This window comes from Amblyomma mixtum, chromosome 10 (genome assembly GCF_055824585.1).
Source record: "Amblyomma mixtum isolate Tamu chromosome 10, ASM5582458v1, whole genome shotgun sequence".
Lineage (NCBI taxonomy): Eukaryota > Metazoa > Arthropoda > Arachnida > Ixodida > Ixodidae > Amblyomma > Amblyomma mixtum.
This window is the reverse complement of record NC_143021.1, coordinates 120,148,708-120,161,716: the sequence shown is the minus strand read 5'-3', so window position 1 is coordinate 120,161,716 and position 13,009 is coordinate 120,148,708. Positions and strand designations below refer to the sequence as shown.

General features: G+C 46.1%; 1 protein-coding gene across 2 annotated transcripts in view; it reads left to right on the top strand.

The window, feature by feature from the left end:
• The window catches only part of LOC149326781 (12S rRNA N(4)-cytidine methyltransferase METTL15), a 72,433-nt gene that overhangs the window by 13,765 nt on the left and 45,659 nt on the right, over positions 1-13,009 (top strand). For both annotated transcript variants that reach the window (XM_089563682.1, XM_089563683.1), the window contains exons 5-7: positions 1,465-1,567; positions 8,247-8,341; positions 11,510-11,708. In XM_089563682.1, the coding sequence (XP_089419808.1) occupies positions 1,465-1,567; positions 8,247-8,341; positions 11,510-11,708 (397 nt within the window). The remainder of the gene's footprint in view (positions 1-1,464; positions 1,568-8,246; positions 8,342-11,509; positions 11,709-13,009) is intronic.

Below are 13,009 nucleotides of genomic sequence, written 5' to 3'. Positions count from 1 at the left end.
CATTTGTGAGAGTTACCATTGCGGGTTCCGCCCGAGATGGCGCTTCACATGGCAAACAATAAAAAAAAATGCCAAAGCATTTCTTGTACAGCTAGCGGCAAAGCGAGCGCAGAACTTATGCACAAAAACAAAGCAAGGCACGCTGATGGAGGCAATCGGCTGTTAGTGGCGGCAACTTCCTGTGTGGATAGTCTTGACTCGGATAGTCTCTGCTTCGATGAGTTCGGTTGTATCCATGGTTCTGTTCGCAGTGATGAGGTATGTAATGTGGTCACCCACGGACGCCTTACGCCCCCTGTCTGAGCAGACGACAAATATTTTTTAATTAGTTGTCGTGTGCTCCAAAAGGGGCCGTCAGGCATCCGTGAGTGACCTCATTACTGTGAATCTGTGCACTCTGACGTCATAACCATTTGGACCAACCGAAAAGCGTGACACCTCTGCCGACAACCTCTTGTCGACAACGATGAGGCATTAATGGCTTTCGCCTTAAAATTTGCTGAGAGCCATGTCCCCCCCTAAAGCTAGTGAAATGGGAACGAAGTGAAGGCAGGGGAAGTCATGTGGATAGATGAGACGAGGTGGCTCACAGTTGGCACAGGACGTGCCAACGGGAGGGATGTGGGAGGGGCCCTTGTTCTGCTCTGGACAGAGTCACACTGTAAACACGAATACGCCTGTGTGGGAGTGAATAGGGGAGTAAGATGTCCTGTAGTGCCCCCCTTCCTTTTATATTTATTTATTTATTTCCAGTTACCCTCTTGGCCCAGAGGGCATTACAGAGGGGGATTGATGCAGTGGAAAAAAAAAACAGTGCAACATACGTAACAAACAGTTCCAAAGAATGTAACAGAGACAAAAAAATTAACAATGTTATGGCACAGTATGTTATGGCATAAGGGAGTATGCTGGGGGACAGCTTACTCCCATTTTTTAAGGCGAGAGCCTTTAATGCCTCATCGTTGTCGACACAAGGTTGTCAGCAGAGGTGTCAAGCTTTTCAGTTGGTCGAAATGGTTATGACGTCAGAGTGGGCGTATTCGCAGTAATGCCGTCACCCACGGATACCTGGTGCCCCCTTTTGGAGCAGACGACAACTAATAAACAATAGTTGTCGTCTGCTCCGACAGGGGGCGTACGGCGTCCGTGGGTGACCTCGTTACATACCTCATCACTGCGAACAGAGCGAGCTATGGGTACAGCCGAACTCATCGAAGCAGAGAAAGAGAGAGTCGTGCTAAAGAAGCAGTCAAAGTCGACAGTCGAAGTGTGTAGTTATGCAGTCAAAGTGTGTAGTCAAATTAAGCACTAGTACAGCACAGTCTCGCAGTCAGTGCCAAACAGTGCGCCAGGAAAGGCTTTCTTCGCCTTGCAGCACTTCAGAGAGCCATAGTGTTCCCTGAAGTTTTTATACTCCCTTGTGTTTGGGATGCAGGTGGTGATGTGTGTCCCTCCCCCTTGCAGGTTCCCAGATGAGCCGACTGCAGCGGACGTGGTCAACTCCCTGGACTTTGACTCCCTCGTGCGGGTGCTCAAGGTCTACGGGGAGGAGAAGCGGGCCAAGAAGGTGGGTCTGCTAGTGCTCTTCTTTCCCCAGAGATGGCAGGCCATGCACAATAAGCTTACTCTTGTATTACTGCCGTAAAGGTAATGTGAATAAATTATAGTACGAATTAGTCCAGTGCATTTTCGGCAAACTGGCAGGTGCAGTGGATTCCACGTAAGGAGCACTTACTCATTAGCATCAGAAAGCTGTGTAGGTTTTCTTTGTTCCCATATGCATGAGCTCTAGTGGATGCTCATCATCATCATCATCATCATCATCACCATCAGCCTGACTACACCCAATGCAGGGCAAGGCCTCTCTCCCGTGTCTCTCCAATTAACCCTGTCCTTCTTTGCCAGTCGCAGCCACCGTATCCCCGCAAGCTTCTTAATCTCATCCGCCCACCTAACGCTCTGCCACCCCCTGCTACACTTGCCTTCTCTTGGAATACACTCCATTACCCTTAGGGACCAGCGGTTATCGTGCCTTTGCATTATACATGCCCTGCCCAAGCCCACTTCTTCCTCTGGATTTCAACTAGGACGTCATTAACCCGTGTTTGTTCTCTCACCCACTCCGCCCACTTGCGATCTCTTAACGTTACACCTATCATTTTTCTTTTCATAGCTCGCTGCGTTTTCCTGAACTTAAGTTAATGGGTAATTAATCTCTCATTATATTAATGAGTTACACTGCTCACCAAAGGTATCAACATTATATTGCATCCACTTCCAGAGAGGATTGCAGTTATTTTTAACATACTTTTTGTTTGGTTTTGATGCACACAATCAAGTGCACTGGTCAAACCTTGCAGAAGTGTTTGAGTTTTCCTCAATGTATTTCATAGGACAAGGGCAGCTGAGCTTCAAAGTTGTCACCAAAAATAAAATTTCATCCACTTTGCCGGCACAAGGAGCGATGGTGCATTTTTCAATAGGAACAATTCAAGACGTAATTAATGACATTTGCAGTGAAAATGGACTTCTCGTGTAATTCATCGTATTGCGAGATTACTTGGCCGTAAAATTAATTGGCCGTTTTGGAACAGGTGATTACATTCCAGTAATTCAGTGCGATGTCAATGCGCGTTAAAGAACCCCAGGTGGTCGAAATTTCCGGAGCCCTCCACTACGGCATCCCTCATAGCCTCAGTCGCTTTGGGACGTTAGAGGGGGAAGCTGGTCTTGGAAAAAATCTTTTTGTTTATGAAGTCACAATAATGGAATCTTCAAGAAACAGTTATTTTTGCGTGCTGATTCCAAATATGTAATTTAATTTTATGTAAAACAACTCCTTGTACACTTATATAAAATATGTTTTGTAACTTTTTGCCGAGAGCTTTCAATAAATTTTGCTGCAGGAAACTTGCTAGGACGCATGCCATTGCCTTGTCTTGACATCACACTATGCAATAAAGGCAAAATTATTATCCTGCCTAACATAAGAGTTGAGTTGCAGGGTTTTGAATTTGCCACTTCACAGATGGGAAGAAACTGATGATTTCACAATCCTATAACTGACCTTCTATAACAGGCAGGATGATAATTTCACCCTCATTGCATAGCCTGATGTCAAGAGAAACCAATGGCATGCAGTCTGAACAAGTTCCCTGTGGTAGAATTTCTTTCAATCTCTTGGCAAAAGTTACCCAAGATATTGCATAAGCACACAAGAACTTCTTGCACATAAAATTAAATTACATATTTTGAATCAGCAAAAATGCACATTCCCTGGAGACTTCATGGCTGTGACTTCAATGGTAAAAATTTATTTCTAAGACCCTCTTCCCCCCTTAAACCCCCCCCAATAAACCACACTGAACCATTTCAGTAAATTAGCTACTGACTTGTGTGCCATACACACGCACTGCTCACCCCTGCATCGGAAGTTTGCAGGTGGTGGCAACTTCTCAGTGCAGGCCATTTGCCACCTTTTGTGTCTACACGAAAGGGATGCGGTGAAGCCTCGTGACCAGAGAAGCAGCACGAAGGTGACGTCAGAGAGAGTGCACGACGAAGTAGAGATCTGTCTCTCACTGTGCAGCAGTGGTGGTGATGAAGCCCACTCAGATTTCACTTGCTACGGCCGAGGCCACTCACTGGTGACCAGCAGCGGTGTCTTTTGGGGAGATGCACTTGAGGGATGGGCCATAGTTGATGTCGCATTGTGTGCCTGCCACACGTCTGTGGACATGGAGGTCGGATCTCAGTGTGCTGTTGTGCATCTTGTTCAGTGGCAGAGCGGTTCGCTCAGAACAACACACCCCGTAGCAGTCAGAAGGAGCAGTGACCCACCCAGCTACTCGCAGCAAAGGGTAACACAGTGAGGAGGCCCTGTTTGTGGGGCCATTCTTGCTGGCCCCCAACAGTTGCCTCGACATTTCGATGGAGGCAGTGTGCGAGAACTCTCCGACTCTGAGATTTTGGTGAGCGGATGAGATTAGGGAGTTTGCGGGGATACGGTGGCCACAACTGGCACAGAAGGACAGGGTCAATTGGAGAGAGACATGCGAGAGGCCTTTGCCCTGCGTTGGGCGTAGTCAGGATGATGATGATGATGACAACAGGCTGGGGCAGGCCAACTCCAGTTTGTCTCTGCATCCACATTGTGTGGTGAAACCTTTCTGTGTGACAGTAAGTGGTGGATGCGGCAGTTTACCAATAACAGCTGTACCTTACCTGTACTCACCTATGGGGCAGAAACGGGGAGGCTAATGAAAAGGGTTCAGCGTAAGTTAAGCACAACGCAGCGAGCTATGGAAAGGAAAATTGCAGGTGTAACATTAAGAGGCAGGAAGTGGGCGGATTGGGTTAATGACTCCTTATTTGAAATAAAAAAAAAATGCTCTTGAGTAGCGCTGTAATGCGAAGACAAGATAACTGCTGGTCCTTAAAGGTGCACTGAAGAGGAATCTGAACTCGTCTTTTTGCCGCGGGAACTCAATCTACATGTTCCTAGCATTCTTAGAAACTGCGACTTATTGCCCGGTGTGGCCGATTTCCCTAATTAAATCGAATTAACGTCCGGCTCCCGCCTTTATTTTTTTAATTATGCCTCGTACGGTGGGCGGAGTCGACCAACGCGTGGAGTGCCTTTCAGCCAGCTCCGTGGAGGCTTTGCATTCGCTTTATTTTGTTTTTTAGATTTCTGTGAATAAATTGTTTCATTCGCAGTTAATATAGTCGCAAAATAAGCCCGCAGAAATAAAAATACGCGCGGACTATTTGCTTCTACGGACTACTACGTATTACTCCGCCGATGGCAGACCGGCAAGCCTCCACGGAGCTGGCTGAAAGGCACTTCACGTGTTGGTCGACTCCGCCCACCGTACGGGGAGATTTTAAAAAAAAAGGTGGGAGCCAGATGTTAATTCTATTTAATTAGGGAAATGGGCCACACAGGGCAATAAATCGAAGTTTTTATGAATGCTCGGAATGTGTCGATTGAGTTCCCGCGGCAAAAAGACAAGTTCAGATTCCTCTTCAGTGCACCTTTAAGGGTAACGGAGTGGATTCCGAGAGAAGGCAAGCGTAGCAGGGGGCGGCAGAAAGTTAGGTGGGCGGATGGGATTAAGAAGTTTGTGGGGATACGGGGGCCGCAACTGGCAAAGGAGGACAGGGTTCATTGGAGAGACATGAGAGAGGCCCTGCAGTGGGCGTAGTCAGGCTGATGATGATGATGGTGGTGGTCAGTGTTAACCCTTTGTAAGGCGTAAGCTGTGCGTGCCTTGTCTCACATCCATACAAATGGTCAAATTTCACTCAGAAAGGCTCTAGGAATTGAAAGACATCGCTCTCAAGCCAGTTTGTGCGCTAGTTTTATAGAAAAAAAATGGGTACACTTGTAAAAAAGCTTCGTAAAAAGCCTCAGATGTGGCGCGTATCCTCACCTCAATCTTTTGGACGTAGTATTAGATAACTTGTACTGTTAGATTTGAAAATTGCTTCAAGAAGTGTTATGAGGCAGCTGGCTGATGGACAAGGCGCAGAAGCTCAACAGTTTTTGAGCTTGCATTGCAGCTGTGCATTGCGATAGAAATGCTCAAAAAATGGGTGTCACAATTTTTCTGCCTGGTGCTCACCTGGAGCAATCTTCTTCACGATTGTTTTACCTTTTCTCAAGATTGAGAGGAAAAACGTATGTTAGAAAAATTTTTGGCTTAGCTTGGTTAAGCCCGGTAATTGCGAAAGCAATATCCGTACCTACGCCATGGTACAGCTGGTAGTGTAGCTGGTGGTGGTGCTTATGGTTAGATTTGTGGTGATGCATCGTTTATGCAATCCAATCCAATTCAATGCAATCCAATCCATTCCTATCCAATCCATTCCAATGGTGGCCACCACCGGGAGGCGACCGACGGCACGATATGAGGCCCTATCTGCAGCCAGTGTGACGTCATCACGTGACATCATGTCACGTGACCTACTTGAAGGTCACTTGAAGGTCAATGGTGGCCACCGCCGGGCGTCGCGCGAAGGCCCAAAACCTACGTTAATATGCTTCGCATAAAACAATTTTCTGGAGGTATAACAGTGGAAGTTTGTAAGAGTTGTCATTAAATGATTTGTGTCCCCTTTGAGGTGCTTTGTACGCAGCTGTATACAAAATGAGCTCACAGCTTTTTCCAAGAGGGTGTGACCCTTAGCAGTGATTTCATTGTTTCAGATAAATTTAGCATCCCTCATGTCCCAAATGACATCGTTTTTTATGCCAACACCAAAAGCAGTAAATAATATTTTGTGGAGCAGTGGATGCGGTAGCACAATGAAATAATTCTTTTCCGCAATTTCAAGTGCAATGTCCGTCTTCAAAACTGGACTAGCTTCCATGATCTTGTGGGTGTTTACTTAACCAGTACTGGCATTTCAGTGTTACTAGTATGTCCATCAGTTCTGACATTTTGTACGAAATTTGCACGTTTCTGTGACAAATTAACTACTGGTATATTTTGCACTGGAAAACAAACAAAAAAAAGATCTTTTTCTGAGGCCTGAATATACTAGTTAGGAGGAAAAATATTTGTTTTGCGATGGAAACAAAAATTGCATGTTTGCAGCTTGGGCTACACGTTGGTCTGCCTATGCTGCAGCTTCTCTTTCTGTTTTGACCGGAACAGCGCGCACTAAGACACGGACAACGAATTCTCTTTCTGGAGTTGGGGGGGATGACATGCCAACTTGCACGCGAGTTAATTATGCTAAAGAATATGTGGGTCTTAAAACTGTATTTTTTTATTTCTGGCGTATTTCTTAGCATAGTTAACACAAAAGTGTGTTTTTTTTTTTTACGTAGAGTTGAAATATGCAGTTAGACTTTGAATAGTTCAACTAGAGTACGAGTTTTAAGGAGTTTTGTAGTTCTAATTGCCCTCTTCATTGCAGGCTGTAAGCCAAAAAGTGTTTGTAGTAAATTATTAGAAATATTTACCAAAAAGGTTTGGCTGGTAATAAGGAAAGCAGCTAATCAAATTTAATGCGTAAGGTAAAACCCAGTAGAAAATTACATCTCCACAGAGCTCTATTCCTCGTAAATAAATTGATACTACAGAACGGGGACCCATACCTCAGCTGTCTGCTGCACTCCAAAGCAAGTTTTATGCTGATCTCCTCGAGCGGACCCGGCGACCGAACTTTTCGGCCACGCGACTTGCGTGACTTCATCTTTCTTGCTCAGTCCGCCGTGTAGAGGTGGAACTGCTACAATACCAAGCTGATTTCAGTCACCTGAGGTGAACCAGAGCAAAAACCCCTAAGGCACAGACCGTATTTTTAAAATCACGAATTGAGATAGAGGGACTTGAACTCTGTATGCACTTTTTGAGTGGCGGTAAATGAAGTCATGGGAAAACAGCTGTAACGTTGACTGCACTGCTCTAACGCTGCCATGAAGGCTTCAAACGAAAGATCACGAAATTAGTTTTCAAACGGTAGCAGAATTGCAGCGGTTGGGGAGCAATTTTGGAATTGCAATTGCAAGGAGCGGAACGTCATTTTGAAGCTTGGCTTTGTTTTCGATTTCTTCTGCAACAGCGCAATGGCACAAGGCCAGAGGACGAGAAGGGACGATACACAGCGCTGAACTAACCACAGAAGTTCATTCAGGAAGCCATGCTTATAAAGGCGCCAGCGACACTGAACAACAGAAAAACACAAAGAACTGTTACAGATATCCCTCCGACCAGGCATGTTTTTGATACCACAAGGCTAACACGTGTGCAAAAATTCATGTTCTTTCTGCAAGATAGTGACAGAAGGGGTGCTTACACACCTCTGACCCAACTTCATGATCTTAGATGCTTCGATAACTTCTCTAGTCAGCTGATCTTTGTGTTTATCAACAATCCTGCTTTTGCCATATAAAGGCTGGCAAGAACAATCCCGGCAGTGAACACCGATGGCAGCATTCTTGACATCGTTTTTGTGCTCCCTCAACCTGTCGTTCAAACAACGACCAGTTTGGCCAACATAGGAAACATCACAGCTCAAACGGATTGAATACACCAGATGTTCTATGCACGGCACAGATTTCGAGCTGTGCGACAATGAAAAATGTTAATTTTTTTGTGCTTCAGGATAGTTTTGAGTGTGGATATTTTGCAGAGATACGGTTTCATGTGTATTCAGTGTCAGAAACCGTTTTTCAAGGAATCAACTTTTTTTGTGATTGTGATCTCAGCGTCCCCATATCTCTCTTTTCCCAGGTGGCCCAGGCCATAGTGGACTCGCGTTTCATGATGAAGACTCTCCGCACGACAGAGGAACTGGCCAGGGTCGTCGAACTGGCTCTCGACGACACGTGAGCATGGCCTTTTTTCTCTTTGCCCTGTTACACTGCGACAGCCTGTTGCACCAGGCCTCCCTGCTTCAGATCTACGCAAGTGCACTGTTGTGAAACGGAAAGTCCTGCGTCCAGCACCTGTGTTGTCCTTCTCACTTGTCACACATTCTGGGTGCAGTGAAGAAAGAATGAGGTGTGTCAGGTCCCTTGTAGCACTCCCGAAAACCCCATTCCAAACAGATTAATAAAGTGCATAATGCAACAGTAGCTCTCTTTGGGCTAGTTGGTAATACTTCTTAGAAAACATAGCTCAATAAGGAGAGGGATGAGACAAAACTGGACGGGACAGGCGCTTATAGTGCCTGTCCCGTCCAGTTTTGTCTCATCCCTCTCCTTATTGAGCTATGTTTTCTAAGAAAGTGCTTAACTCTTTCAGGCGCCATTTTTTGTTTTGACTGAAATCAATTATTTTTTACACCTAGGTAGTATATTCAGGCCTCAAGAAAGGGAATTTGTTAGTTTGATTTTCAAACGTGAAAGACCAGCAGCTAAGTTCTTACAACGATGTGGAGAATTCTGTACAGAGTGTGAGATTTGTTAGAAATAGTACCATCGAAATGTTCTCGTGTGTCAGGTAAGCACCCTAGGGATGGTGGAATCGCTTTGTGTTTAGAAGATGCACATTATGCTTGAAAATGAGCAAAAGTCATCAATGTTTTCACTTGAGGCAAAATCTGTCTGCACAAAGACGGTGGACAAAGTGCTACCTAGCTCACTCTTGTGTCAAATATTACTTACTGTGTTCGCTACATAGTACCAAAAAACAACTTATTTGCACCAAGGAGGGTGCTCAGTTTGACTGAAATGATGAAATCACTGTTGAGTGCTCCAGTTTCCCAGAAAAAGCTTGTAAGTTTGCCGCTTACACAGTTGTGTACAAAGCGCCTGAAAGGGTTAATCTCTGGCTGTGCACAGGGCTTCAGGATAATGCCGTGCTGTGTCACTGCAGTGCAATTGGCAGCTTATTGCAGTGCACTGTTTGTGGTGTGACTAGTATTGGACACGCTGTGTCTCACGACCTGTAACTGACATGCACGTTGATCAAAGAAAACAAGCGCAAGCACAAACAAGTTTTTGTGCTGCGGCCGTCTCACAGCGGAGGCTAACAGAGAGGGTTGAGCATAAGTTAAGGACAATGCAGCGAGCTGTGGAAAGGAAAATGATAGGTGTAACGTTAAAGAGATCAGAAGAGGGCAGAGTGGGTGAGGGAACAAATGCGGGTTAATGACATCCTAGTTGAAACCAAGAGGAAGATGTGGGCTTGGGCAGGGCATGCAATGCGAAGGCAAGATAACCACTGGTCCTCAGGGTAACGGAGTGGATTCCAAGAGAAGGCAAGCGTAGCAGGGGACGGCAGAAAGTTAGGTGGGCAGATGTGAACAAGAAGTTTGCGGGGATACGGTGGCCGCAGCTGGCACAGGACAGGGTTAACTGGAGAGGCATGGGAGAGGCGTTTGCCCTGCAGTGGGCGTAGTCAGGCTGATGATGATGATGACACAGCGAGGTAGCGTGTGCAGAGACGCTGCGGGCAACGAATGCGCATGCTCAGGATACTGCGCATCTCACCGCGTCTTGCTGGTGTGCACACGTTGCAAACCATAGTGTGCACGCACTACAGGCACGTTATGGAATGCATTGACCAGATGGCGGTGCACCAATCACCTGCTTCGGAAAAAAAGCATGTCGTCGCTGCATTCTTCAGTGCGGCGGCTCGCTCTGACTGCTGGTGTTCGATTTTATTTCGCACACTTTCGCCCATGCATACAGGTATAGGTGAGAAAAAAGTCCTTGTTTTTCAGATAATTTTCCGTTTTCCAAGTACTTGGGCCTGACAATGCGCAGTGTATGTTTTCCTCATAGCAGCAACACCAGGCAAAGCAGTTGTCCAGCTTTTTTTCTGTTTTTACATTTTTAAGGCGAAAGCCTTTAATGCCTCATTGTTGTCGACAGAACGTCGTCAACAGAGGTGTCACGCTTTTCAGTTGGTCGAAATGGTTATGACGTCAGAGTGGGCGTATTCGCAGTAATGCCGTCACCCACGGATACCTGGTGCCCCCTTTTGGAGCAGACGACAACTAATAAACAATAGTTGTCGTCTGCTCCGACAGGGGGCGTAAGGCGTCCGTGGGTGACAACATTACATACCTCATTAGTGCGAACAAAGCCATGGATACAACCGAACTCATCGAAGCAGAGAGAGAGAGAGTCGTGCCAAAGAAGCAGTCAAAGTGTGTACTCAAATAAAGAACTAGTACAACACAAACAGTCAGTGCCAAACAGTTCGCCAGGAAAGGATTTCACCTTGCGGTACTTTAGAGAGCCAAAGTGGCCCCTGAATTTTTTTCTTCTATTTGCATGGTTCTTCTTCTTGGAATGAAAAAAGGCTCACAGTGCATCCACCTTTCTCATCCATAATTGTGGATAGAAGTTTCTTCTGACCTGCGTCGATGTGCTTTGGCTTTTTGTCACTAGATGGTGCACTGTGTATGCATGCACTTCAGGAACGCTAAAGCGGATGCTTGGGCGAGTTGGTACGACATTTTCCTGAAGAACAGCGCGAACTTGGACAAGGACTGAAGGGAGACACATGGATGGGCGCTGACTTGCAGCTGAAATTTTTATTGCTTGGACAGTGAAAATAATTGAGTGGCACCCAAACAATAAAGAAAAACAACACACTCAATCATACACACTGATCATCCATACACACTCAGTCATGATATTGAAGGAGCCGTACTACGCTATGTCACTTGTATGTCGATAAAAAGTACAATTCTTTAGAAGAAAGTGCCAGAGAGGGGCAGCTGACACTAGATTCTGCTGACCGGGTGGTTTCTTTGGCTTCAATGATCTCACGCGTTAGCTGATTTTTGTGTTTACTTATCAGCTCGGTTTTCTTGAAGTCTGGCTGGCAATTTCTGCTCTCACTATCTCTGCAATGAATGCCTAGATGCCCTTTCACGGTGTTATGCACACTGTTGTTGTGTTCTTTGCTATGGCACTGCAAACTAAAAGTGCTGTGTTTGCACCATGTACAGTGCACGCAACTAGCTTACTGCAGGCGCCCCAATGAGTGTGTCTAATGGGGGAGGCCTTTAGGAGTGGGTGGTGTTGTGTTGTGTGCAGTGTGGGCCACGACCTGCTGGGGCGTCCCAGCCACCCGGCCACGCGGACGTTCATGGCCCTCCGCATCCTGGTCAACGACGAGCTCAACGAGCTGCACTGGGCCCTGGGCCTGATGCGCCGGTGGCTGCGGCCGGGGGGACGCCTGGCCGTCATCTCGTTCCACTCGCTCGAGGACCGCATCGTCAAGAGGCACTTCCAGGTGGGGGGGCAGCCTTTCCTTTTCTTCTTTGTTTGTTCTTTGTCCAGGAGTTACCCCACATTCATCATCATCATCAGCCTGACTACATTCAAATGGCAGTTTACCAATATCCCCCTAGGGAAAAGCATACAACAGCTGTATCTTACCGGTACTCACCTATGGCGCAGAAACGGGGAGGCTAACAAAGAGGGTTCGGATTAAGTTAAGAACAACGCAGCGAGCTATGGAAAGAAAAATGACAGGTGCAACATTAAGAGATCGGAAGAGGGCGGAGTGGGTGAGGGAACAAATGCGGGTTAATGACATCCTAGTCGAAATCAAGAGGAAAAAATTGGCTCGGGCAGGGCATGTGATGTGAAGGCAAGATAACCGCTGGTCCTTGAGGGTAACGGAGTGGATTCCAAGAGAAGGCAAGCGTAGCAGGGGGCGGCAGAAATTTAGGTGGGTGGATGAGCTTAAGAAGTTTTCGGGGATACGGTGGCCACAACTGGCGAAGGACAGGGTTAATTGGAGAGACATGGGAGAGGCCGTTGCCTGTAGTGGGCGCGGTCAAGCTGATGATGATGATGACCCCACATTGCCTGAAGGCGTCATAACAGGGGGGGGGGGGGAGTGGTCAGAGAGTGGCAAAAAATACATCTTCAATTGCAGAGCACACTTACATTTCAGAAAGCCGGTTCCACTGTTGCACTGTTCTAACAAAAAATGAATTTGCAAACAGGTTCATCTTGGTACGCTCTATTTTTACGAGAGTAGTCATGTTGTTTAGAAACTTAAAAGAGCTGTTTTAAATAACTTTCAGAATCAATCCCTGTTTTTCCGTGAATTATTAAGTACAGCAATTTTAGCCTCAATTTTCTTCTACGGGAAGCAAATGGTTCCCATTGCACTTCTTTTTTCATTGCTGTACAACTATCCCTTCGCCCGTACAAGACAAACCTTACTGCTCTGTTATGAATTTTCTCAAGTTTGTCAATTAATACCTGATGTGCAGGGCCCCATACAATACATGCATATTCCATGTTTGGTCGAACACAAGAGAGAAAAGCAGTTTTCTTGAGGTTTGGCTGCAAACACCTTAAACTTCGCTGTATGAAATTTAGCGCCCTACCGGCTTTGGTAACCACATGATCCACATGGGCATTTCAGGAACAGTCATTCGTCAGTATAACACCTAAGTCTCTATATGCACATTTCTGGCTGATCAATTCATAACTTATGTGATACTGAGCTTGGACTGATTTTTTTTTCGTGAAAAATAGAGATGAGTGCATTGGGCCCACCTTATTATTCTCAGCGCC